We start from the raw sequence: 27,308 nt of genomic DNA on the forward strand, positions 1-27,308 counted from the left end.
TCCTAATTCGCCTCGGCTTGCCTGAGATTTGGTGGGAGTTTGGAGGGGAGCAGTCCCTGTTTCTTACTATTGCTGACTGGCGCCTGTTTTACATAGAATATACAGCACAGGAACAGGCCATTCGGCCCAACTGGTCTATACCAGTTTTTATATTCCATATGAGCCTCCTCCCACTCTAATTGTCTCTACCCACCCCGCATCTCTTAATCTCTCTTAATGTCTCTTAATCTCTCCTGCCTTCCACCCTATCACAGACCTTCCCTTTTGTTCTTTCCTCCCCTCCCCCCTTTCCCAGCCCCTACACTTGCTTAAGAACCTGTTCCATCTCCAGCTTTTTCCAGTTCTGACGAAGGGTCATCGACCTGAAACGTTAACTCTGTTTCTCTCTCCACAGATGCTGCCTGACCTGCTGAGTATTTCCAGCATTTTCTGTTTTTATCCCATATCCCTCTATTCCCTTCTCCCTCATGTATGTATCAAGCCTCCCCTTAAATGTGTTAATGCTATTTGCTTCAACTACTTACTCCGTGTGGCAGCAAGTTCCACATTCTCACCACTCTCTGGTCGAAATAAATCCTTCCTAAATTCTTTATTTGATCTGTTAGTGGCTATCTTATACTTATGCCCCTTGTTCTGGACTCACCCACAAGTGGGAACAATTTATCTACATCCAGCCTTTGTGATTTTCTCAGCCTACTCTTTTCCAGTCTGTTCAATCTTTCCTGATAGTTGCATCCTCTCAGTTCTGGTAAGATTCTTGTAAATCCTTTCTGCACTTTCTCCAGTGCTTTAGTATCCTTTTAGTAGTATAGAGACCAGATCTGCACACAGTGACCAAGGTTCTATTTAAATTGAACGTTACCTCCCTGTTTTTGGATTCTGTTCCTCTAGAAATGAACCCCAGTACTTTGTTCCAGGGCCTGATAATCTACATCCTAGGGTGCTTAAGGAAGTGGCCCTAGAAATAGTAGATGCATTGCTGATCATCTTCCAACATTCGATAGAATCTGGAACAGTACCCATGGATTGGAGGGTAGCTAATGTTACCCCACTATTCAAAAAAGGTGGTAGAGAGAAAACGGGGAATTATAGACCGGTAAGCCTGACATCGGTAGTGGGGAAAATGCTAGAGTCCATTATAAAGGATGTAATAGCAGAGGCACTTGGAAAAGAGTGACAGGATCGGACAAAGTCAACATGGATTTACAAAAGGTAAATCGTGCTTGACTAATCTACTGGAATTTTTTGAGGATGTAACTGGTAAAATAGATAAGGGAGAACCAGTGGATGTGGTGTATTTGGGCTTTCAAAAGGCGTTCGATAAGGTCCCGCATAAGAGATTAGCGTGTAAAGTTAAGGCACATGGGATTGGGGGCAAGGTATTGACTTGGATAGAGAACTGGTTGACAGACAGAAAGCAAAGAGTTGGACTAAACGGGTCTTTTTCCGAGTGGCAGGCAGTGACTAGTGGGGTACCGCAGGGATCGGTACTTGGACCCCAGCTATTCACAATACATATTAATGATCTAGACGAGGGAACTAGATGTAATATCTCCAAGTTTGCAATGACACAAAGCTGGGTGGGCGTGTGTGCTGTGAGGAGGATGCTGAGAAACTCCAGTATGATTTGGACAGGTTGGGTGATTGGGCAGATGCATGGCAGATGCAATATAACGTGGATAAATGCGAGGTTATCCACTTTGGTGTCAAAAACAAGGCGGCAGATTATTGTCTGAATGGCAATAGATTGGGAGAAGGGGAAGTGCAATGAGACCTGGGTGTCCTTGTGCACCAGTTGCTGAAGGTAAACATGCAGGTGCAGCAGGCGGTTAAGAAGGCAAATGGTATGTTGACCTTCGTAGCGAGAGGGTTTGAGTACAGGAACAAGGATGTCTTGCTGCAGTTGTACAGGGCCTTGGTGAGACCACATCTTGAGTATTGTGTGCAGTTTTGGTCGCCTTATCTGAGGAAGGATGTTCTTGCCATGGAAGGAGTGCAGCGAAGATTCACCAGGCTGATACCTGGGATGGCAGGAATGACGTATGAGGAGAGATTGGGTCGATTGGGCATATACTCGTTGGAGTTTAGAAGAATGAGAGGGGATCTCATTGAAACTTATAAAATTCTGACAGGACTGGACAAACTAGATGCAGGAAGGATGTTCCCGATGGTCGGGGAGTCCAGAACCAGGGGGCACAGCCTAAGGATAAGGGGTAAGCCATTTAGGACAGAGATGAGGAGGAATTTCTTCACCCAGAGAGTGGTGAACCTGTGGAATTCTCTACCACAGAAGGCAGTTGAGGCCAATTCATTAAATATATTCAAGAAGGAGTTGGATATATTTCTTAAGGCTGAAGGGATCAAGGGATATGGGGAGAAAGCAGGGACAGGGTACTGAATTTGGATGATCAGCCATGATCGCATTGAATGGCGGAGCAGGCTCGAAGGGTCGAATGGCCTACTCCTGCTCCTATCTTCTATGTTTCTATGTTTCTATGTTCGTACTCTTTATGGCCTTATGAACATCTGTTGCTACTTTTAGTGATTTATGGATCTGTATTCCCAGATCTCTTTGATTCTCTACCCCATTCAGTTTCTTAATTTCCAAGGATTAAGTAGCCTCCTTATTCCTCCTACCAGAATGATTCACATCACACTTCATTATATTGAATTTTATTTGCCATTTATCCTGTTTACATCTATTTTGGTGCCAATTTCCACCTCATTAGCTATACCCTCCCCCCAATTTAGTATAATCTGAAAATGTTGACACTATACCTCCAAATCCTGAGTCCAAATCATTTATGTATATGGTGAACAACAGCGGTCCCAGCACTGATCCCAGCGGGACATCACTTCCCACTTTCTGTCAGTCCGAGAAACTTCCCTTAGCTCCTACCCTCTGTTATCTGTTTTGTAGCGTCTTTCAATCCATTCCGCTACTTGGATTCCACACCCTTCTGACCTTTGTCATGAGTCTCTTATGTGGCACCTTATCAAAGGCCTTTAAGAAAGTCTTTGCATACCACATCAACGGCATTGTCTACCTTGTCTACTTTTTCTGTTACTTCTGTACAGAATTCAATAAGGTTGGTTAAACATCACCCGTTTGGAAATCCGTGCTGCTTTTTTCCCATTATATTCTCCATCTCTCGATATTTTGTAATCTCACCTTTTAGCGAAGATTCTAGTATCTTTCCTAGCGCTTAAGCTAACTGGTCTATAATTGGCTAGATTTGTTCTATCTCCCTATTTGAATATAGGAAATAAATTTGCTGCCTGCCAGTCCTCTGGCTCTATTCCTTTTTCTATTTAATGTTTATATATGGATACTATATCTGCTATCACCTTCATAGTTTCTTCGGGTATCCGCAGGCGCAATCTATTTGGACCTGGGGTCTTGTCCTCCTTAAGTTTGGTTAGTTTGGCTGCTACCTCTTTTCTTTCTATCTTAACTGTTGTAATATCGTTCTTGACTTCTTCTACTGTTGTCATTTCCTCTTTGGGAGACTCTTCAGTGAAAACCGAGGCAAAGTATCTATTCAATATCCCTGCCATTTCAGTATCATCTCTTTTGAGTTTATCTTGCTTATCCCTTAGTGGATGTCTACAGAATACTTTACTACTACTTTTTATATTCTTTGATATTTTCATTTCATATTTCCTATTTGTCTTTTTAAACCTCTTTTCTAAGCACATCGTATTCCCTTTTGTCATCTTCTCCTTTATTGCTTATGTACTTTGCGTATGCCTTTTTCTGTAGATTCGCCTCTACTTATTCATGGCATCTCATTTTGTTCTAATTTTTAGTGGAATATATTTCTCCTGAACTCTATCTATCGCTCCTTTAAATATTGCCCACTGTTGTTCTCACTCCTTGTCTGTCAATATATTTCTCCAGCTTCCCTCCCTTAGCACCATCCTCATTTCCTCATCATTGGCTTTTTTCAATCACTATTATCTTAAACCTTATTATATTGTGATCACCACTCCCTAGATGTTCTCCCCCGCTTACTTCTCTTATCTGCTCAGGTTCATTTCCCATTACTAGGTCCAGCAGTGCTTTCCCCCTTGTTGGGCTTCTTACCTATTGGGTCAGAAAAAAAGTTTTATACATTGTGAAAACTCCACCCTCTTTATTGGCCAGGAAAGGAACCTGCGCCTCCTGCGTGGCAGGCGGGAATTCTACCACTGAACCACCAATGCAGAGACTGTGCAATGTACAACTTAATTAGTTTATCTTAAAGCAGGCTCATTCGAAAACTTTTTTGTTTAGCAGTAAAACCATAATCCATGCATGCTCATTTCCAGATAAGAACATAAGAAATAGGAGCAGGAGTAGGCCATTCGGCCCCTCGAGCCTGCTCCGCCATTCAATAAGATCATGGCTGCTCTTCTACCTCAACTCCACCTTCCCACACTATCCCCATATCCCTTGGTTCTCTTAATATCCAAAAATCTATTGATCTCTGTCTTGAATATACTCAACGATTGAGCATCCACAGCCCTCTGGGGTAGAGAATTCCAAAGATTCACCACCCTCTGAGTGAAGACATTCCTCCTCATCTCAGTCCTAAATGGCCAACCCCTTATTCTGAGACTGTGACCCCTGGTTCTAGACTCCCCAGCCAGGGGAAACATCCTCTCAGCATCTACCCTGTCAAGTCCTTTAAGACGGTCCTTGTTCATGGCAAACAACAATTTTAACTGTCAGGATCAAAAAATGTTTGGTATCTTCTAAATGATGCTTGATGAAAAAAAAACTTTTTCCATCAGGCATCATCAAAACATGAATTGAACATCCTAAAATTTTGGACAATTCCAGTTATTGAACTCTCTCACAACACGGGTGACCAATCCTGCTGCTTTTCATGAAAATGGAAAAGGATTGTAAAGTCCAATTTTTCCAAGAGCACCACTAATTTACAACAGATAGGCCCAATGCATGTTTTAGATACCCTCATTGTATTGCGGAACTTTAGCCTATTTCTAGTTTCTCCCCTCCCCCTAACGAAGGTATGTTTTGATTAAGGCTGCTGTAAAACCATGGGAGGAGAGCATGGGGGAAGATTTTCAAACTGCTGGCCACCCATTTCACACCTGAAAAACGGGCGGCCAGCAGTTGAAAGTCTGGTGCGCATCTAGTCTGGTCAGATATCCATTGGCCCACCTGAATCAGCTACCCCAATGCCCCCTGAGCTCAGAGCTGCAACTTGTAGCACTCCCACTGCCACCTCAGCAGAGTTCATCCTTTTTAAGAACCTAACTTAAGAGTTTAAAAACAAATTTGCTCTTGTGGTCACCATGGATGGATAAAGAAAGCAAGAAAGAAAGGACTTGCATTTATATAGCGCCTATCACAACCACCAGGCGTTTTAAAGTGCTTTACAGCCAATGAAATGCTTTTGGAGTGTAGTCACTGTTGTAATGTGGGATACATGGCAGCCAATTTGCGCACAGCAAGCTCCCACAAACAGCAATTCTTTTTAAATTCGTTTTATGGGATGTGGGCTTCGCTGGCAACGCCAGCATTAATTGTCCATCCCTCATTGCCCTTGAGAAGGTGGTGGTGAGCTGCCTTCTTGAACCGCTGCAGTCCGTGTGGTGAAGGTACTCCCACACTGCTATTAGGTAGGGAGTTCCAGGATTTTGACCCAGCGACGATGAAGGATCGGCGATATATTTCTAAGTCAGGATGGTGTGTGACTTGGAGGTGAACTTGGAGGTGGTGGTGTTCCCATGCACCTGCTGCCCTTGTCCTTCTAGGTGGAAGAGGTCGCAGGTTTGGGAGGTGCTGCCGAAGAAGCCTTGGCGAGTTGCTGCTGTGCATCTTGTAGATGGTACACACTGCAGCCACGGTACGCCGGTGGTGGAGGGAGTGAATGTTTAAGGTGGTGGAGGGGGTGCCAATCAAGCGGGCTGCTTTGTCCTGGATGGTGTCAAGCTTCTGGAGTATTGTTGGAGCTGCACTCATCCAGGCAAGTGGAGAGTATTCCATTACAGTCCTTACTTGTGCCTTGCAGATGGTAGAAAGGCTTTGGGGAGTCAGGAGGTAAGACAGTCGACGCAAAATACCTAGCCTCTGACCTGTTCTTGTTGCCACAGTATTTATGTGGCTGATCCAGTTAAGTTTCTGGTCAATAGTGACCCCCAGGATTTGATAGTGGGGGATTTGGCGATGGTAATGCCATTGAATGTCATGGGGCGGTGGTTAGACTCTCACTTGTTGGAGATAGTCATTGCCTGGCACTTCTGTGGCGCGAATGTTACCTGCCACTTATCAGCCCAAGCCTGAACGTCATTCAGGTCTTGTTGCATGCGGGCATGGACTGCTTCATTATCTGAGGAGTCGCGAATGGCATTGAACACTGTGCAATCATCAGCGAACATCCCCATTTCTGACCTTATGTTGGAGGGAAGGTCATTGATGAAGCAGCTGAAGATGGTTGGGCCAAGGACACTGCCCTAAGGAACTCCTGCAGCGATGTCCTGTGGCTGTGATGATTGACCTTCAACCACCACAACCATCTTCCTTTGTGCTAGGTATGACTCCAGCCAGTGGAACGATTTCCCCCCGATTCCCATTGACTTCAGTTTTACTAGGGCTCCTTGATGCCACTCGGTCAAATGCTGCCTTGATGTCAAGGGCAGTCACTCTTAGCTCACCTCTGGAATTCAGCTCCTTTGTTCATTTTTGGACCAAGGCTGTAATGTGATAATGACCAGACCATCTGTTTTCGTTATGTTGATTAATATCTTCACAGGACTGTATCAATATGTGAAATGTCACATCTAGAAGTCACCACTGTATTATGTACTATACACATAATGTGAAATATTGTCGGCAGGTTTTCCTGTTATTGCACTTGGGCACAGTGGAAAACTGGGCAAGGAGAATTGGGCGCTGCTAATAGATTTTTTTGTCTATTTGGATAAACGGATGGTAAAATTGGGTGCAGTCCCTTAATCATCCCGACTGATTGTCCTCCAAATGCTGCACCCAAGGAGATCCAACACGTCTAAGGAACATCTGCCTCTATTTTCATGAACTGTCTAAATTGGACCATTACACTCAGTTGACTATTGGATAAATCTAGCAATGAGCTAATCAAAAATGAGTAACAGCTGCTGCGAGTTAAAATTAGAGCGCTCTTTCCCCACGGTGCACTTAGTATGGCATGATTCTGCATTTCCTATTTCATGTTCCGTGAAAGTACACACAGACCCTCTTTCAGAAAAATCCGTCCCATCATAGCAGGCAGGAGGAAGCGTTATAGGTCAAGGCGCCTCGATGACATCTTAAGGCGGGTGAGTGAAGAGACGGTGTGGGTTTTCAATGCCACCCAAGCCTAGAGAGTGTGCTACACCCTTGAAAACAAAGCAAGCCATTTTCTACTCTGTATAATAAATACACAACCTCTTCTTCCCCTCCCCCCAACCCCCCCCCTAATTACTAAGGTTTTCCACTTACACTAGCTGCTTGACTTGAATCTTCTGTTGCTACCACCAGCTTTCCACTCTACCCGCCAAATTTCACTGAATGGTCTTTACATTGGCACAGAGGGTTTTTGCAAGGAATTGTACAATAAAGTACTGAGCACCAAATGGGTACTCAATACCCACAAAATAACAATACGCTGCTAAGAGGGGAGGCAACTCATCAAAAAAAGCCAAAATAAAACTTAATTAGAAAAGAAAACGACGCAAAGACCTTTTTAGTTCACACCATTTAATTTTTCAGTTAAATTACAGTTAACTGCAGTGAGTTAGCTGTGATGTTGAGCAAAAGTGGTCAGACAATGAGAAACAGATTCGATGAACAAGAAAAGATCGAATAACTCACACGCGAGGAAAGTGCAGTAAACTGAGCATCTCACAGTTCTCCCACCGCATCCTCGATTGATGGAACCGACCCGTGGATAACTTTAATCTTTTAAATGCTTTAATTCATTTAAGAGTTTTATGGAAAAAATAAATGTGATGAAGAGATTAGTAACATAGGAACAGGAGGAGGCCATTCAGCCCCTTGAGCTTGTTCCACCATTCAATCAGATCATGGCTGATCTGTACCTTAACTCCATCCACTTGGCTTGGCTCTATATCCTTTTTTACCCTTGTTTAGCAAAAATCTATCGATCTCAGATTTAAAATTATCAATTGAGCTATCATCGACTGCTCTTTGTGGGAGAGAGTTCCACACGTCTAATCCCCTTTGGGTGAAGAAGTGTTTCCTAACTTCTCTCCTGAATGGCCTGGCTCTGATTTTAAGGTTATGTCGCTTTATGACTCCACCACCAGTGGAAAATGTTTCTCTCTATCAACCCTATCAATTCCTTTCAAAATCCTAAGAACCCCAATCAAATCACCTTCTATATTCCGGGGAATTCCAGAGTTGTTACGATCTGGAATGCACTGCCTGAAAAGCTGGTGGAAGCACATTCAATAGTAACTTTCTAAAGGGACTTGGATAGATAGTTGAAAAGGAAAAAAATTCCAGGGCTTCGGGGAAAGAGCAAGGTAGTGGGACTAATTGGATAGCTCTTTCAAAGAGCTCTTTCCTCCTATCTCCCCTGGATTTTTTGCCAATCAGCTTAAATCTGTGTCCTCTGTTCAGCCACCCTCCTGCCAGTGGAAACAGTTTCTCCCTATCCAATCTATCAAAACGCTTCATGATTTTGAACACCTCTATTAAATCTCCCCTTAACCTTCGCTGCTCCAAGGCGAAAAATCCCAGCGTCTCCAGTCTCCCCACATAACTGGAGTTCCTCATCCCTGGTACCATTCTGGTAAATCTCCTCTGCACCCTGTCCAAGAGTATATACCAGCAAATCTTCTATGGCATTGATTACAGTAAATTGGAGGGCGTGCTAATATATAAGGACAGGAACTTTATACAATATGAAACATATGCCGGCAATTACCACAAGGGTTCTCCCGAAGGACCGCCGTAAACTCAGGCAAAGGATTGGTGGAAACGGTCATGCCAAATTTATGGCAGCCTTTTTAGGAGAATCCCACCAAAGAAATTTCCAGCTATAATGTGGTACTCTGCCGCTGGAGAGTAGGTGTGTGTTCCATTAAGGCTACAAGATGTGGAAACTCTGCATTGTTGAAATAAGTACAGGAGTCACTCACTGGTCGGGTTGCAATCAGATCTCCGGCTTTCTTTGTGGTAAAAGATAACTATGAAGCTACAGACATTCTAGAAACATAGAAAAATAGGAGCAGGAGTAGGCCATTCGGCCCTTCGAGCCTGCTCCATCATTCAATATGATCATGGCTGATCCTCGATCTCAATACCATATTCCCGCTCTTTCCCCATACCCCTTGATGCCTTTTGTGTCTAGGAATCTATCTATCTCCTTCTTAAATATATTCAGTGACTTGGCCTCCACAGCCTTCTGTGGTACAGAATTCCACAGGTTCACCACCCTCTGAGTGAAGCAATTTCTCCTCATCTCAATCCTAAATGTCCTTATCCTGAGACTGTGACCCCTCGTTCTAGACTTCCCCAGCCAAGGGAAACATCTTCCCTGCATCCAGTCTGTCTAGCCCTGTCAAAATTTTATGCGTTTCAATGAGGTCCCCTCTCATTCTTCTAAACTCTAGTGAATACAGGCCTAGTCGACCCAATCTCTTCTCATACGACAGTCCTGCCATCCCAGGAATCAGTCTGGTGAACCTTCGCTGCACTCCTTCTATGGAAAGTATATCCTTTCTTAGGTAAGGAGGCCAAAACTGCACACAGTACTCCAGGTGTGGTCTCACCAAGGCCCTGTAAAACTGTAGTAAGACATCCTTGCTCCTCTACTCAAATCCTCTTGAAATGAAGGCCAACATACCATTTGCCTTCCTAACTGCTTGCTGCACCTGCAGGTTTGCTTTCAGTGACTGGTGTACAAGGACACCCAGGTCCCTCTGTACATCAACATTTTCCAATCTATCACCATTTAAATAATACTCTACCTTTCTGTTTTTCCTACCGAAGTGGATAACTTCACATTTATCCACGTTATACTGCATCTGCCATGTATTTGCCCACTCACTCAACTTGTCTAAATCGCCTTGAAGCCTCTTTGCATCCTCCTCACAACTTACAATCCCACCTTGTTTCGTGTCGTCAGCAAACTTGGAAATATTACATTTGGTTCCCTCATCCAAATCATTGATATATATTGTGAATAGCTGGGACCCAAGCACTGATCCCTGCGGTACCCCACTAGTCACCACCTGCCACCCCGAAAAAGTCCCATTTATTCCTACTCTCTGTTTCCTGTCTGTTAACCAATTTTCAATCCATGCCAGTATATTACCCTCAATCCCATGTGCTTTAATTTTGCACACTAACCTCTTATGTAGGACTTTATCAAAGGCCTTCTGAAAATCCAAATACACCACATCCACTGGTTCTCCCTTATCCATTCTACCAGTTACATCCTCAAAAAACTCCCATAGGTTTGTCAAATACAAGTTCCCTTTCATAAATCCATGTTGACTTTGTCTAATCCTGTTGATATTTTCTAAGTGTCCTGTTATCACATCCTTTATAATCGACTCTAGCATTTTCCCTACTACTGATGTTAGGCTAACCGGTCTGTAGTTCCCTGTTTTCTCTCTCCCTCCTTTTTTAAATAGTGGGGTTACATTTGCCACCCTCCAATCTGCAGGAACTGTTCCATAATCTATAGAATTTTGGAAGATGACAACCAATGCATCCACTATTTCCATGGCTACCTCTTTTAGTACTCTGGGATGCAGATTATCAGGCCCTGGGGATTTATCAGCTTTCAGTCCCATTAATTTCTCCAGCACTATTTTTGTACTAATACTAATTTCCTTTAATTCCTCCTTCTCACTAGACCCTTGGTTTCCTAGCATTTCTGGGAAGTTATTTGTGTCCTCTTCCGTGAAGACAGAACCAAAGTATTTGTTTAATTGCTCTGCCATTTCCTTGTTCCCCATTATAAATTCTCTCATTTCTGACTGTAAGGAACCTACATTTGTTTTCACTAATCTTTTTCTTTTTACATTCTGGCTCAAGTATTAAGTGTAATACAGGAATTTACTGTGAGTGATGACTGGACTGTCGCTGTCTGGAACACTGAAGTCCCATTTTTTATTATATTATAAATACAGTTTGAGTATTTGTACACTGTTACCTCACAATGTCACTTCAAAGCCCAGGTACTGTCAGTCCATCAAGTATCATTGAGCACCAGTGCAATATACTACAGCACCTAAACTGCTGAAAGAACAGGGGACTGGGACTAAATGGTAGCTCTTGCAGAGAGCCAGCACAGGCACGGTGTGAGCCGAATGGTCTCCTTCTGCGCTGTGCGATTCTATTATTACCTGAAATAAAAAGGCTATTCAAAGAATATTCTCCCATCAAAATTCACGAACATGGTCGTGCATGTGTGAAAGATTACTGAAACCAGATCCACTTGTACTTCCCAGCGTGGCCTATAGCCAGGCATGGTAGCAGCAGAATCCGTGGGGATGTTGATTCGAGTCCTGCGAGCATTAAGTGCTGCGCTTTGTGCTAAATGTTTTAGATTTACGCTTGTCTCACAACTGACCCCTCGAGTTTCTTTCTGAGGATTGTTCCTCTAAATAAAGCTGGCTCAGTTGCTGTGGTTCTGATTCCTGACCGCGAGGTGGTAATTAGATGATTGTTATTATTGCTGCAACTTGAAATCTCAAACTTTTCTTTATGTATCCTTTCACTGGGGCAGCTGCCAATAGATCTAATGACTAAATGGTGAACAAGGCAGCAATGCAAACATTAAAGTTATTAAAGGACCTCAAATCACACTTTGAGAAAAGAAAAACAAGGGGCTTTGTTGGCAAGTCTCTCTGCTTTTCATCTGAACACAGATTTTTTTGTGTTTGCGGAGAACGCAGATATCTGAGCGCTGCAATAAGATCTTACTATGAGGAAATACCTAATTGTTCACGGTCTGGTTATTAGTCAGTTTAAGCTGTTTTAATTGAAAGGTCATGCTAGCTGGCTGAGCCGAAGAGTGCACAGCTAGTCCGCAAACTTTCCAGTTTATACAGTGGTGAGGCTTAGGGGTCGATTTTCATTGACCCGTGGAGTCGGGATTGGAGGCGTGCGGGGGGTTAAAGTCCCGAATTCGGGGGTCCCGACACCATCCCGCCCCCAACCCGCCTCCATGTAAGTTTCAAAGGAGGCGGGTACCCACTCCGCACTGGGATCCGCCTACCCGAGGCGGGAAGGGATTAGTGCCAATTAACTGCCTGTTAACAGGTAGTTAACAGGCAGTTTTTAGCCTAATCCCTATTTTAAAGCTTGAGGTGTGGGATTCCCGACGGCTCCAAACCACGCCAAGTTAGAGGAGTCGGGCCGTTGGGTTGAAGGACTTGGAGAGGTCCAGATGTCGGTGTTCAGGTGAGTGATGGGTGCATGAGTGCAAAGGTAAGTGTGTTTGGTGTGTCTAAAGTGTGTAAAGAAGTTTAAATTACCTGTACTTACCTTTTCAGCCTTCCTTCCTCTAGGTTTCGGGAGTCCATCATTCAGCCGGCACAGAAAGCAGAATGGCTGCGATCTGTCAAAAGTGACAGCCTGCAGCTTTCTGTGCCGGTGAGATTTCTAACTGAGTCTGTGTCGAAGGACTCAGGTTAGAAGTAAGACTGTCAGTGTTTGACAGCTTCAAACAGCTGTGAAACACTGATATTTCATCTGTTAAAACGTCTTGACAGATGACATTTCAGTCTGTGACGTCACCTGTTGCCGGGTGGCCCTTAATTGGCCTGCTCAGCCCGCTGGGCGGGCTCAACAAGGTCAATCAAGTTAAAATCGTGTGGATTGGCCGCATCTCGATGGAGGCAGGACTACAACCCCGAAAGTTGTAGTCCCGCCTCCTTCCCGACTTCTGAATGAAAATCACCCCCTTAGCCTCAGACAACAAGCAGATGGATTTTCGAAGAGGCAGCTTTGCATACCCGTGTATACACTGGCCCTGAATTTGCGGTCACAGTATGCCGCCATACCGCCTTCAAAATTGACCGCAAGTTCCGACTCCACATCGGCTTCTTCGCTGCTCATTTCACCTATCCATTGAAATCAACATGCTGGCGAAAAGTTGGGCTAATTGCCCACTTACAGCATATCAATTACCCTGATCATTTTTATGGCTGGTGCAAACAGGTGCAGGAGCCTGTTGCACAGCCTAAGAGGGGGGGGAGGCGGGGGGAGAAAATGGTATTAATTTTGAGCTAGGTTTACGCTACAGCCCATAAAAAGCATCCAAAATCAAGTTTTATGGTTTTAAGGATACCTTCAGTAAAAAGTAGCTCAAGACTTTTCCGTTTTTGATCGAATTCTATTAATGTTGAATTCTTGGTTTGTGTATTAAATATCACAGAATCACAGAAACCCCACAATGCAGATAGAGGCCATTTCGGCCCATCGAGCCTGCACCGACACATATCCCACCCGATTCCCCGTAACCCCTACACCAACATGTAACCCCACGTATTTAATCCCCTAACACTAAGGGTCAATTTATCGTGGCCAATCAACCTAACCCGCACATCTTTGGACTGTGGGAGGAAACCGGAGCACCCGGGAGGAAACCCACGCAAACACGGGGAGAATGTGCAAACTCCACACAGACAGTCACCCGAGGCCGGATTCGAACCCGGGTCTCTGGCGCTGTGAGGCAACAGTGCTAACCACTATGCCACCGTGCTGCCATAATGTCATAATTTATTAATAAAATAGCATTTCTGGCTGCTAAATTATTTAAAATGAGTTTTTTTTAATAGTCAGCAATTTAAAAGCCGAAGCTTGACATCAAATTGTTTAATATCTCAAAATGAATGCGAATTGAAGAAAGATGCTTAAGCAATCTTTTGGAAAGTGCAGCGGGAATAGTGAAAATAAAACAAGGTCAGCTGCTTAGATGGACTTCCTGCAAAGCTTCATGCTGTCCCATCGGAGATTTCTATGTTTCCCGATGGGCTAAGAGTCAGGAAGTGAAAGCAGCACCGCCCCACGTGATCCCAGGTGCGCATACGCTCAACGGTGCGCCCCTGGGATCCGCGGGCCACTTCGCTGCGCACAACTCTGCCACATTTGAAAGCAAGTTTCCGCTCGGGGCTTCGCACGAGGTCAGTGTGGATTCCGTTCGGATGTTGGTGGCATACTCCTTAGCTACACCGCCGACCGCAAATTCAGGGCCAATGTTTACAAAATATTGCTCAGGGATTTTCAATCACTCAACAACGCTTTGCCAAATTCTGTGGTGCCAGCTGAGGACACAGACTGATAGACAATTGAAGACATCTACTGAGGTTCTGGCTGCGATAACCATTTACTTTGTGTCCTTGGCCAGAGAGAGCAGCTAAACCCTTACTCTTAAGGGCTTCGCTTCAGACAGACACTGCATTATATTGTAAATGCAGCCTGAATGTAGAACAGGGCCTGACGTGACACTGGTACCCTACATAGTATTAACTGCACAGAAACAGGCCATTAGGACCAACAGGTCCGTGCCGGAGTGAATTTATTTCGCTTTGAAATCTGTTCGGCCTGATCACCTGATTCACACTGCACAACTTTAGCGTTGTGTGAAGCCAATAGCGCTTCACACCAACACTAAACTTATAGGGCTGGATTTTCCCAGCCCCGAGGAGGCGGGCATGGAGGCGGGATAGCTGGTAAAGTAGCAGAAAGTGGGGGCGGATGGCAAACCCACCCCCATCCCGCCTCCGTGCCCTTTTGCCAGGAGGCGGGAGGATGTGCTGCTTCGGGTCCTGTCTCCTGGAGGCGGGAAAGGTATTTAATCCTTTTAACTGCCTGTTAACAGGTAGTTAACAGGCAGAAAAAAGGATTAGTGCCATTTTACCATCACAGGTGAAGGCTTCCCAGCCTCGGAGAACCCTGCCGGGGTGGAGGAGACGTGAAGGAGGTCTGCGGCGGTCGGAGGCACCTGGAAGTAAGATGTAGAGGTGAGTGATGGGTGCAAGTGTGGAATGATAAGTATGTAAGGTGAGTGATAAGTGTTAAAAAGTGTTCACTTGCCTTGTTTTCTTCCTACAGCTATCATCCACCCTAGATCGGGAGACCCGACAACCTCCTTGTCGATTTCACAGACTGGCTGTTGGATCCTCCGAACCAACAGCCATTTGAAATCGACAAAGTTGAAAGGTTTGACGAGTCCTGAACACAAGGGGCTGGATTTTGATACTGGAGGCGTGTAGGAGGCGGGACTACAACTTTCGGAGTTGTAGTCCCGCCTCCATCGAGTTGTGGCCACCCCACGCGATTTTCACTTGATTGATCTTGTTGAGCCCACCCAACGGGCTCAGCAGGCCAATTAAGGGCCACCCAGCAACAGGTGACATCACAGATTGACATTTCATCTGTCAAGAGCTTTTGACAGATGAAATATCAGCGTTTGATTGCTCTTTGAAGCTGTCAAACACTGACAATCTGTACTCCAAGTTAATTCCTTCCTCTCAGGCTGATTTAGAGATCTCTCCAGAACAGAAAGCTGAATGCTGCAACTTTTGACAGCTTCACAGAGCTGTCAAACGCTAACATTTCTTCTTTCAAGATGTCTTGACAGGTAGCACGTCTGACATTGACGTGCACTGTCAGTGACTTCCTCCCTAATTCGCCTGCTGATCCCGCAGGGCGGGCTTAACATGGTCAATCAGGGGAAAATCCCTCTAGTTGGTCAGACAATGATGGAGGCGGGACATTGACACGACAAGCAGCAGTCCCGTCTCCAACTCATCTCCATTGAGAAAATCCATAGTGTGTGAATGCACCCTCACAGACTCCTCCACAAAACTGGGTGATTTATTCAATATGGCAGCGTGGAAAAGCTCAACAAAGATTTGGCATTTCTTCTGGCAGTTGGCTTGTTTACTGCATTTTTTAAATTCCTTCCTGGGATGTGGGCGTCGCTGGCTAGGCCAGCATTTATTGCCCATCCCTTGGCTTGCTAGGCCATTTCAGAGGGCAGTTAAGAGTCAACCACATTGCTGTGGGTCTGGAGTCACATATAGGCCAGACCGGGTAAGGACGGCAGATTTCCTTCCCTAAAGGGCATTAATGAACCAGATGGGTTTTTATGACAATCCGGTAGTTTCATGGTCACCATTACTGATGCCTTTTATTCCAGATTTATTTAATTAACTGAATTTAAATTCCCCAGCTACCGTAGTGGGATTTGAACTCACGTCTCTGGATCGTTAGTCTAGGCCTCTGGATTACTAGCCCAGTGACATTACCACTACGCCACCGATCCCGACTTTTACTGCATTTTTTTTTTATTCGTTCACGGGATGTGGGCGTCGCTGGCTCGGCCAGCATTTATTGCCCATTCCTAATTGTCTTTGAGTGGCTTGCTAGGCATTGCTTGATTAATTGCTGAATCAAGCATCATAGTGCTCACATGTATGAACAGAACAAACCATGTTTCTCCCCACGGAAATACACGAAACTGAAACGACACAGATAATATAGTTTCAGTCTCAGGTGAGAAAATACTGCACAGACATGCCGGCCATTCAAAGGCCACTGCAGTCCAAATCGTGGTCGCACACCAGAAAGGCCACGAAATCTACTGACGCATACACTGCAATAATTCTAATGAGAAAATTGTAAGTAACTGTTTTAAACTTATAGGGGGTTAAATTCAGGAGCAACCCGCCCCCACATAGTGTAAACCTCACAGGAGCCCCCCGCCGTCCCCATGGCCCCCTGTAGTGTTAGCCTCAAATGGTGAGGTCCGAGAAGCCCTGGATTTTGGGCCTCGGGTCTCAGCATAGTCTAGGTGGCGCTGCAGTAGGAGGCCACACAGGTAAGTGGTCGGATTACAGAGGTCATGGAGGATCGGGTGGGCTGGTTAAATTTCTCAGTACACTTTTAACTTACATTTGCCATTCAGCAGTTCTATTGCTAAATCTCTGAACTATAGTCCTCTGGTACGATATTCAAATATCGTACAATTTCTTTCCGACACTCCTTTGCTCAAAATATCTTGCACACATAACTGTGTACAACAAACAATCACACCACTTAATTCAATATCCATTAGATACATATTATGAACAAGTTGCCACCCAGGGATGATCCTTAGACAAGATGATCCTCACAGCTGCCCTTTTCGAAGTACTGCCATTACTACCCATCCTACGTCTCCTACTGTTTGGCCATATCATTATCAAATTCACACTCTCTTTTTGATCCATAATATTTCACTTTAACTACAAGTCTCTTGTAAGGAATTTCATGCATAAGATTAAATACACCCACTTGCACTGCTAATTCTATTACTCTATTCCATTCTCAAAGACTTCCAAGAAATGCTTGGCATGACCTCTCTTTTATTAACCTATTCTATTTTGAATGTTTATATCGAATTATATAGAATTTACAGCACAGAAACAGGCCATTTGGCCCAACTGGTCCATGCCGGTGTTTATGTCCACACGAGCTTCCTCCCACCCCTCTTCATCTAACACCATTAGCAAGGCTTCTATTCCTTTCTCCCTCATATCTAGCTGCTCCTTAAATGCATCTGTGCTAATCGCCTCAACTACCCCATGTGGTAGCGAGTTGCATTTCTAACCACTTTATTTTTTAATTTATGTATTAATTTTCGATTAACTCTGCTGAATGCTCTTGAATTTTTTGGTTTCTGATAGGCCACACTAGGCCCCACTACAGCTGGGCCTGTACACTCTGGAGTTTAGAAGAATGAGAGGTGATCTCATTGAAACATGTAAGATTCTGAGGGGGATTGACAGGGTAAATGCTGAGAGGTTGTTTCCCCTGGCTGGAGAGTCTAGAACTAGGGGGCATAGTCTCAGGATAAGGGGTCGACCATTTAAGACAGAGATGAGGAGGAATTTCTTCATTCAGAGGGTGGTGAATCTTTGGAATTTTCGACCCCGGAGGGCTGTGGATGAGTCGTTGAGTAGATTCAAAGGCTGAGATCGATAGATTTTTGGACTTCAGGGGAATCAAGGGATATGGGGATCGGGCGGGAAAATGGAGATGAGGTTGAAGATCAGCCATGGTCTTACTGAATGGCGGAGCAGGCTCGAGGGGCCGAATGGCCTACTCCTGCTCCTATTTCTTATGTTCTTATGTAATGCTAGTGAGTTGATACAAGCTTCTGACTTTTGCTTAAATATTAGAATAATTGCTTGCTTTTTTTTTCCCAGTATCTTTTTTGGTGCTAGTTTTTGTTTTTATTTTAAATTTTCTTTAAGAAAGGAGAATACATACGCACAGCCTGTGAAGTTACTCGACGGTATCGCCACACGGCACAAACAGGGATGGACACGGTCACCTTCAGGGCTCTTGCTGTGGTGCTGCACATGTTGATCACTACATGCTGTTTGGGGCCAGTGTCATTTGATGCCTTACTACCATCTGTGGGGCTGGGGAGGGGTGTGTTAGTTTCTGGTCCGGTTCTGGAGGTGATCTGGGTGTGTTGGGGAGATGTCGGAGTCTTGCGGGCTGCCAGAGGAAGGTCCCAGACTGCCTCATAGCTTTCACAGTCCAGGCGGAGTTCTTACATTACCACTCCAATTTGTTCCGCAAATGTCTCAGCCACATGTTTATCACAGAGTTTTACAGTGCAGAAGGAGGCCATTCCGCCCATTGTGCCTGTGCCAACTCTCTGAAAGAGCTTTCCATTTAGTTCCCTTCCATTTCTTCTTCAAATATTTATCCACTTCCCTTTTAAAAGCTATGATACATTCTGCTTCCCCCACTGTTTCTGGTAGGGCATTTCATATCGTAACAAAGCTTCTTCAAAAAATAAATCCGAATCTTTCTCTTCATTCTTTTGAGAAGGACCTTAAATTTATGCCCTCAACTCAACAACCAATGGAAATACACTTTCGCTATTTACCTTAATAAAATCCTCCATAATTTTGAACACTTCTATCAGATCTTCTCTGGTTTACTGGAAAGAGCCCCACATTTTCCAGTCTTACCTCATAACTACAGCCTCCGAGACTGGGCATCACCCTAGTAAATCTCTTCTGCACCCTCTCCATGGCCTCAACATCCTCCCTAAAGCAGGGGGTCCAAAACTGCACACAATGGGAAGAACCTTCAACTGTGGCGGTGGCATGAAGCAGACAGCAGCGAATCAGCCGCCCTTATACAACCCGCTCGGATGGGGTGCATACCAAGCAGCTGATCCATTGCTGCCCATGTCATGCCCCCCCCAGCCCCCCCACAGCCAAGGTTGAAAGTTCCGCCCAATATTCTAACTGTGGCCTAACCATCTCTCCAAATCCCACAATCTGTGGCTTAGCGTTTGTTTCCCTACCTATCGTTAGGGTGTTTTTTTATGTTAAAGGCATAATCTAAATGGAAGCTGTTGTTATTGAAGAATCACTTGACTGGAATGGCAATGGTATCGGGTTTAATTTACTTCGGTACAAGTAATAGAAACATATTGTGGCTTGTGTTATCTAATTAGTATTCACCCTCCGCAGTACATGCTTATAGCATTCCATTTTGCTGAGACTTTCTCCGGTCTTGTTTTATATCTCTCCCCAGATGTTGCCTCCCTTCATTAAGGCTCAGCTCTTCTAAAATATGACATATTAATTTGACTGCAGTCACTTCTTATCCTTTAATTCTGTATTTTATGGGGAAAAGAAATATACTTACATAATGCATTCTTTCTTTGCCATGTAACACACTTGGTTGAGTAGCTCCAGATATAGCAGAGTTAATGAAAGAGAAGGGGTGCTTTTGTTGTGGGTTTTAGTCCTTTGGGGAGCAGTTTACCACAAGGTGAAGTCAACCGTTAAACAGACTCCGACATTTAAAAACCTAAATTGATTTCCACGTTTGAGTTGTTATTATTCCTTTAAAGAAACGTTGCACCACTGTCAAGTGAACCTCTTGATTTCTCAGCAGCAGCACGTGCGAGAGAAATCATCTGAAGACAGTCAGACACCCTGCTGACTTGCTCTCTTGCCCCCTTAAGTATTTTCACTGTAGTTGAAAACCACAGCCTCCAGTGTAAAACGAGCCTTTGAAACAGCATTTATCGCTTACATAAGGCACGGCCGTGAAATCTGTTAACTGGGGAATCTCTTCACACACTTACCCTGACAATGCGTGGCATTAACCTGCTTGTAACCCAGGGGACACTCCACCATTTGCCCATTTCCTCGAATGGGGAAAGCTGAAAATAAAACAGAATTAAATAATTAACAATCCTCCGTTACTTCTGAAAAGATACAGTGAGGAAAAAAATACTGTGTAAACAAAGCATCACCAAAACATCAAGCACACTAAGACTGCAAGAGCAAACACTTCAAACCACAGAGAGCGTTTCTCTCTGGCATCATAAACGTATATAAATGCCTACCTGAATTGGCTGTAATTCGGTGATTAAGTCAACGAACAACAATCGTTCTCATTTTCATGTGCCGGTGTTATCTGAATTAAATAGGCTGCTGCTTACCAGACAACCATTTGAATATGGATGTGTGTGGGACTGCCTCTCTACAGCTTTAGATGCACAGGCAAGATGTCAACTGTTCAATGTGAGTGACTCAGAAGATCTTTCTAATTAATGAGACAGCACAGCAGCAGCTCAGAAATGAATGATGCTACATCCTATTTATGGTTTTTTTCTGCTGTTATGTAGCATCATTAGAAGATACATGGCCATGGATAATTATTTAATAGTTTCTGCATTGGATTAGTAGATACCAAGACTAGATGAGGTTACATAAAAGGAAGCAAAGAGTAGAGGTCAATGATAATAGTACGATTTGATCAATGACAGTAGAAATAGTTGGATAGCTAGCAACAATGGAGTAACCCAGTGCTCAGTCCGAGGGCCTCTACTGTTCACACTATCAATAAACAACGGATGCATCACAAAACATAGAGGGGTAGAATTTCCGCAGAATTTCTCCTGCTCTTCCACCGTAGCTTCAGCGGAGATCCCAGAGAAGCTCCATAAACAGCTGTTTCCGCCGTTTCTCTGGGTTTTCCGCCAAAGTTAAGGCGACAAATCGGAGGGAATCTCCCCCGCCCCCGAGACTTTCCAGGCAAGGATACAAGTTCACAAATACTTCCAAACTTTCGAGGGGTCCAATTTTGTGGGAAAGCAAGATGCTTAGAGCAAAGGGATAGCACTGAGAGAAGGTAATGCACATGAGTGCTAAAAATGACAAGTATGATTCCAAGTGGAGGTTATATCATTAAATAAGGTGCGTCAGGAAAAATGTCTAGTTTTACTAGTTGGTCCACATTGAAAGCACCATTACAGTGCATGGCAGCAGCTACACAGCCAAGCCAAGTGTTGGGAAATACAACTGAACCTACCGAACATAAATCCAAGGACATTATAGTAACAGTCTAGAGCACAGTGGCCTAGGAGCACCCATTTCAGGAACTTAGGAGGACGAGTAGCGCCTGTAAAATGGGCACTATGCGGCCCAATTTGTGGCCATTTCCGATCATCATACTCAAAAAAAGGTCATTTAAAGGTTTCAGAGAAAGGCAAAAATATTACAGCTTTTAGATTATTGAACTATGAAGAAATGCTGAAGAGTTTCATCTAATTAGTGTAATGAGGAGGATGAAATTCAAGTTTTTACAGTAATGAAAGGATTCAATATTCTGGTCGGAGAAGATGTCTTGCTCAAAACCACAGTAGGAGAGCCACGGGCTATAAAACCAAACTGAAGAAAGGAATAACATCCTCACACTTACGTTACACTTTCGCCTTAGTACAGTGGACTTAGCTGAAGCATTCAAAAAGGAATTGGATCAGTTTTTGACCGTGGGGGAATATATGGGCCTACGGTTGATAAAAGACAGAAAATGGTCAGCTCGTGTCCAGAGTCCGGACACAACGCAGTTAACCAATGGTTGCCTTCACTTTCCGAACATTCTCAGCCACCTGGTCAATCCATGAAGGGACACCAGGGCACCTCAACCAGATCCAAATCTTTTGTTCCACAGTACACATGACACAATCAGCATTAGAAATACTTTAGACTAAAAATAAAATGGACATATTTCAGTTTTGTAATTTTCCCCCAATCCCCCAATTTCTACCCACTCCCTTGCCGCTTTATTCCTATATTAACATCCCAGGTCCACACTAATCTCCTTGGTTGAGAAGCCAGTCTTACTTTGAGAATCCCAATGGAAATTGTCAACACCACTCTGTCAGTCATTGAGGAGGTACAGTTCAGCAGTATGGTGATTGTTTTAAGACTATAACCTACAGGAGATTTCACATTTAAAAATACAAAATGTATCGCTAAACTTGCGCGTTGACACCCAACGGATGGACTAGATATTTTGTTGCTTTCGCAGAATATGCAGCTGGGCGCTCAGGAATGTTGGCTACTACCAACTATTAATCAGCTGGGTCGAAACCATGCTGTCCAGTGTTAGATACGAGTGTGTTACCATTCATTACTAATATTGCACAACACGATTTCAAACCAATAAATGGGCTAACGCATTCATTCCGATTATTGTACAATGTGGTTTCAACCCAGCATGTTTGTTTCTCACAAAATAAAACACAGATGTCATCAATACGGTGGCATAGTGGTTAGCACTGTTGCCTCACAGCGCCAGGGACCCGGGTTCGAATCCGGCCTCGGGCGACTGTCTGTGTGGAGTTTGCACATTCTCCCCGTGTTTGCGTGGGTTTCCTCCGGGTGCTCCGGTTTCCTCCCACAGTCCAAAGATGTGCGGGTTAGGTTGATTGGCTATGATAAATTGACCCTTAGTGTTAGGGGGATTAAATACGTGGGGTTACGGGGATAGGGTGGGATATGTGTTGGTGTAGGGGTTACGGGGATCGGGTGGGATATGTGTCGGTGCAGGCTCGATGGGCCAAAATGGCCTCTATCTGCACTGTGGGGTTTCTGTGATTCTGTGAATAGCGTCACACTCACTCCTGAAGTTCCCACCATTGCTATTTGTTTAATTAAAGATTATGCACAGTGCACCTTGCCTTCACCACTGAAGACCTCATACCCTACCGCTCAAAAAAAAACTTGAACATGTGCTCTAATGAGAGGCGTATCACAGCACAGCTGTTGTATGAGGCTCCCCTGTTAGACAGGAGCCATAAATAATGTGAATTACATCAGAGATGGTAACACCCAACATTCAACTTTAGGAGATTGAAAGCAGCACAGCATAAGATCTTAATCTGCTCCAATTACCTCACACTTTGGATTGGTCGTGCCGACTAGAACAACATTTCCAATATGTTTCATGTTGAAAAAGAGCATCATTTCCCAAACTGGGTGCTCCTTCTGATTTCATCAGCGTATGTTTCCTAATATGAAACATTAAGTATGCTGGAACAGTCATTATAACCATAATGTCATAATGAGTGGTTAGTGCAGCCTAGTCGACTAAACCGCCTGCACCTTTAACAGTTCAAAACAGTATATAAAGAGAGTAATGGATGGCTGGGAGTGATTATTAGACACTAATTTAACAGAGAATCTAGATGATGTTATGAACTGTGAGTGAAAGATCGAGCAGTTTGTAACTCTCAATTTTGAGTTTAGACTAAAGCCTTGAAATCATTCCCCTGTACCCATTATTAATTATATTTTATATTTTTCTAAAAATGATGCAATCCAATAATCATGGGTCTTCCATGGCATTACTCAGTGAGTCAAAGGATATACTATATTATAATGTCAACTCATTAAGCTCCAACAGTAATTACCTTTTACCATCCCAGCAGAGACAGAATTACACCTGCCCCAACCCAACCCCACCCATCCACACCCCCAGAACAGTGTCTCTCTTCCTCTCCCTTACACCCCGATCAAGAGGGTCTGTCTGTCTGTCCCTTCCTCCCTCAAAAAGGGTCCATCTCTCCTTGTAGACCCCCTCGAAGAAACATCTGTCCCTGTCTATCACTCTCTTTCTCCTTTCAGCCCCCTCCCAACCCTGCCTGCACAGAGCCCCCTCGTCCCCCTATCCACCACCAGTCTGTGCTATGCTCCCCAGGCTGAAGCAGTGAGGAGTTCATTTTGTTCAAATTTGTCACTGTACCAGCAATGAGCTCAGGGCTCAATAAATTCAGAACGGAGAAAGTTATGTATGTCCACCGTTTTGCCAGAAGGAGTGCAAAGTGCAGGTGGAAAAGTTCCTGCCATTGTGCGAGATCCAGCCTGTACACGGGGGAGAACAGGCTGGACACAGTGCAATGGCAGCAACCTGGAAAAAATGTCTGCTTAAAAAAAAAACTCTTGGCAGTCACCCTTGCCTGTTCTAACTGCTTGGGCTTTGTGGAATCAACTGCTGGCCAACAGCATTCTCTAACGCCCAACATGTCAATAGAGTACTTGTTCATCTCATTGACAACTTGTGCCAGTTTACTGGCTCAAAGCACAGTTCGCACATTCAAGTAACCAACCCAAAGCTTTGAGCCAACCTTGAGCAGAGGGCTCTTCGGGGCACCAGCTTCCTGCTGTTTCAGGGTTTGGCTGCTGGCTGTCACACAAAAAAGAAATTCCAGAGCCCATTTGACTCATCAAGCCCACTTCATCCAGAATCCAGTGAATATTTTATCAGGGATTTGTGCCCCCTCCTCCAACATCACTAGTTGATCCCCTATTTTAAGGAACGCTGGGGGAGAAATACGGACGGGGCTCTCAGGCAGTGGCGCCGCGGCGGGACAAATCCCGCCCCGCACGGCAAATTCACCGGCCCTCATAAATTAGCGCTTCAGTCCATTTGCCATGCAGATCGTGACGTCAGCGAGTGTGCAACCCTCGCTGGGCGCCAGATATGCAAACCGCCTTGCGCTGACAGCGGAGGCATGAACCAGCCAGCTGGTGGCACGCTGCTTAAAGGGATGTGCCCCAACTCTCAAGGAACTTTCGTTCCAAAGGTCAGAGATGAGTGCCAGGATGTATCTGCAGCCAAATAAAGGCCGCTTAATCCCCGGAGTGTTGTGGGCCATTAGTGGACTTTGCATTTCATCCCACAGCATATCGCCATTCTGCACTCCCTGAATCATTGAGGGCTGGTGTGCAGACTCCAGTGACCCTCCCCTTTAATGGCTGGAAGGCGCCTGCGCCAATGCTCACTCCCGATTACACAACACCTCATATTCGGTATCGCTTGGAGCCTAACGCCATTAGCGCCTGATTTATCGCTACCCTGCATTCTTTGAGCGCTGAGACTGAATGTAGCGGACAGCAAAATTGATTAGCGCCTGGCGCCAATCTTCCAAATTCCCAAAAGTTAGCGCCCCAACCGGGGCAATACCGAATTTCTAGCCTAGTACTGAGTTCCTATGCCTATGTCACAGAATGACATAGAATTTACAGCACAGAAACAGGCCATTCGACCCAACTGGTCCGTGCTCCACTCGAGCCTCCTCCCACCCCTCTTCATCTAACCCTATCAGCATAATCTCCTATTTCTTTCTCCCTCACGTGTTTCGCTAGCTTCCCCTTAAATGCATCTATGCTATTTGCCTCAACTACTCCCTGTGGTAGCGAGTTCCACATTCTAAAAAAAAGGAAGCCTTGTATTTATAGAACACCTTTCATGACCTCAGGACGTCCCAAAGCGCTTTACAGACAATGAAGTACTGGTTGAAGTGTCGTCACTTGTAATGTAGGAAACGCGGCAGCCAATTTGCGCACAGCAAGCTCCCACAAACAGCAATGTGCTAATGATTAGATAATCTGTTTTAGTGATGTTGATTGAGGGATAAATATTGGCCAGGACCCCGGGGATAACTCCCCTGCTCTTCTTCGAAATAGTGCCATGGGATCTTATACATCCACCTCAGAGAGCAGACGGGGCCTTGGTTTAGCGTCTCATCCGAAAGACGGCACCTCCGACGGTGCAGCTCTTCCCTCAGCACTGCACTAGATTTTTGTGTTCAAGTCTCTGGAACGGGCCTATGAACACACAACCTTCTGACTCAGAGGCGAGAGTGCTGCCCACTGAGCCACAGCTGACACAGTCGCTAGGGAACACCCAATCACTCAAGGGTGTTGCTTATGAGAGTGACGCGTTCCGATTTCTGTTTCTGTAGCAAGCGGAGTTTAACGTGGCAGGTTGGCTAGCCCTACGCGCACAACCCTCTTCCTTTATCCGGGCTCGGGACTGGCAGCGTGGGCTGTAGTTGGCAGCACGCAAGCGGAAAGGATAACAATTTGTGCGGAATTACTCAAAGAAAGTGGAGATGAAATCTTGACGACAATCTGTGTTGATTTAATTTCATGTGGGACAAAGAAGTTGCACCAAGAGGTTGGTCAAAAGGAATCATTGTCAAGTTCCTCAAGTATTACATTGCTCTCTGCCCCGGCAAACTCTTCCGTACCATTATCCCCAACAGAATTAGGGCAGCCATCGATAGCAGACCACGAGAAAAGCAAGCTGCTTTTCACCAGAACAGATCTTGCATTGACCAGGTCTTCACTCTTTGTAATATCACTGAGCAAAACAAACATTGGCAGTTGCCAGTGGTGCTGAATTTCATTGACTTTCAGAAGATATTTGACAGTGTTGACAGAAATTCATTACGGCAGATTCTCGAAGTATGTGAGGTAGCTCGGAAACCAGTCGCTGCACAGACCAGTGTAGGACTGAGGACCCAGGCCCGGAATTTAAATGGGGTGGGGAGGTGGGCGGGATTGCGTGTTCAGGACAGGCGGGGTTGCGAGTGGGAGGGAAAAGCTCAGCGTGAGGCCCTGGACCATTTTAACTCCCGGGCCTCATTTAAATAATCCAGGACAGTCTCCCTCCCCGAAACTGGGAGTACTGAATTCAGGGTCAGCGGCAGGAGCGGGAAATCGGATCGGGAGCATTGGGTCGCTGGGGACCCAAGGGAACGGTCCTTTGACATAACCCCAGTGCTGGGCAAGGGATATGGCAGCTGATGGCAGCGCGCAGAGGGAGAGGCAAGGCTGGGGAGGCCCAAGGACTCCTTGCAAGGCCTCGGGGGAAGCACTCCTGCTCCTCCTGGCCCACAAGGATTTCCCAGCAAAGTTATTTTTTTTAAACTTACCTTGGCCTCTTCTGGCCACTCCTGCCGTGGTTTTGCTGTCGGGTTTGACACCAGGTGGGCCTTCCCCTGATTCCTCGTTAACATGACATCGCAGCATCGATGCTGCCATCAGGCTGTGACTTTTGCATTTAAAGTAGGCCCCCGCCTGCCTGTAACGGGAGCCTCGGCCGACTTGTAAATTGTCAAAGGTGAAATAGTGCCGGGCGGGAACGGAGCGACCTCAAGCCGGTAAGTGGACTTGGCCTAATTTTACCACCCCAA

At 45.0% G+C, this 27,308-nt stretch overlaps 1 protein-coding gene across 1 annotated transcript in view; it reads right to left on the reverse strand.

Annotated features, from left to right (window-relative positions):
- The window catches only part of ltbp1 (latent transforming growth factor beta binding protein 1), a 580,062-nt gene that overhangs the window by 224,476 nt on the left and 328,278 nt on the right, over positions 1-27,308 (reverse strand). The window contains 1 exon segment of the mRNA XM_085980097.1: positions 20,121-20,198. Coding sequence (XP_085836223.1) covers positions 20,121-20,198 — 78 coding nt within the window.

The sequence above is a fragment of the Somniosus microcephalus genome, chromosome 3 (assembly GCF_052327205.1).
Source record: "Somniosus microcephalus isolate GS21.2 chromosome 3, FLI_Smic_1.0, whole genome shotgun sequence".
Lineage (NCBI taxonomy): Eukaryota > Metazoa > Chordata > Chondrichthyes > Squaliformes > Somniosidae > Somniosus > Somniosus microcephalus.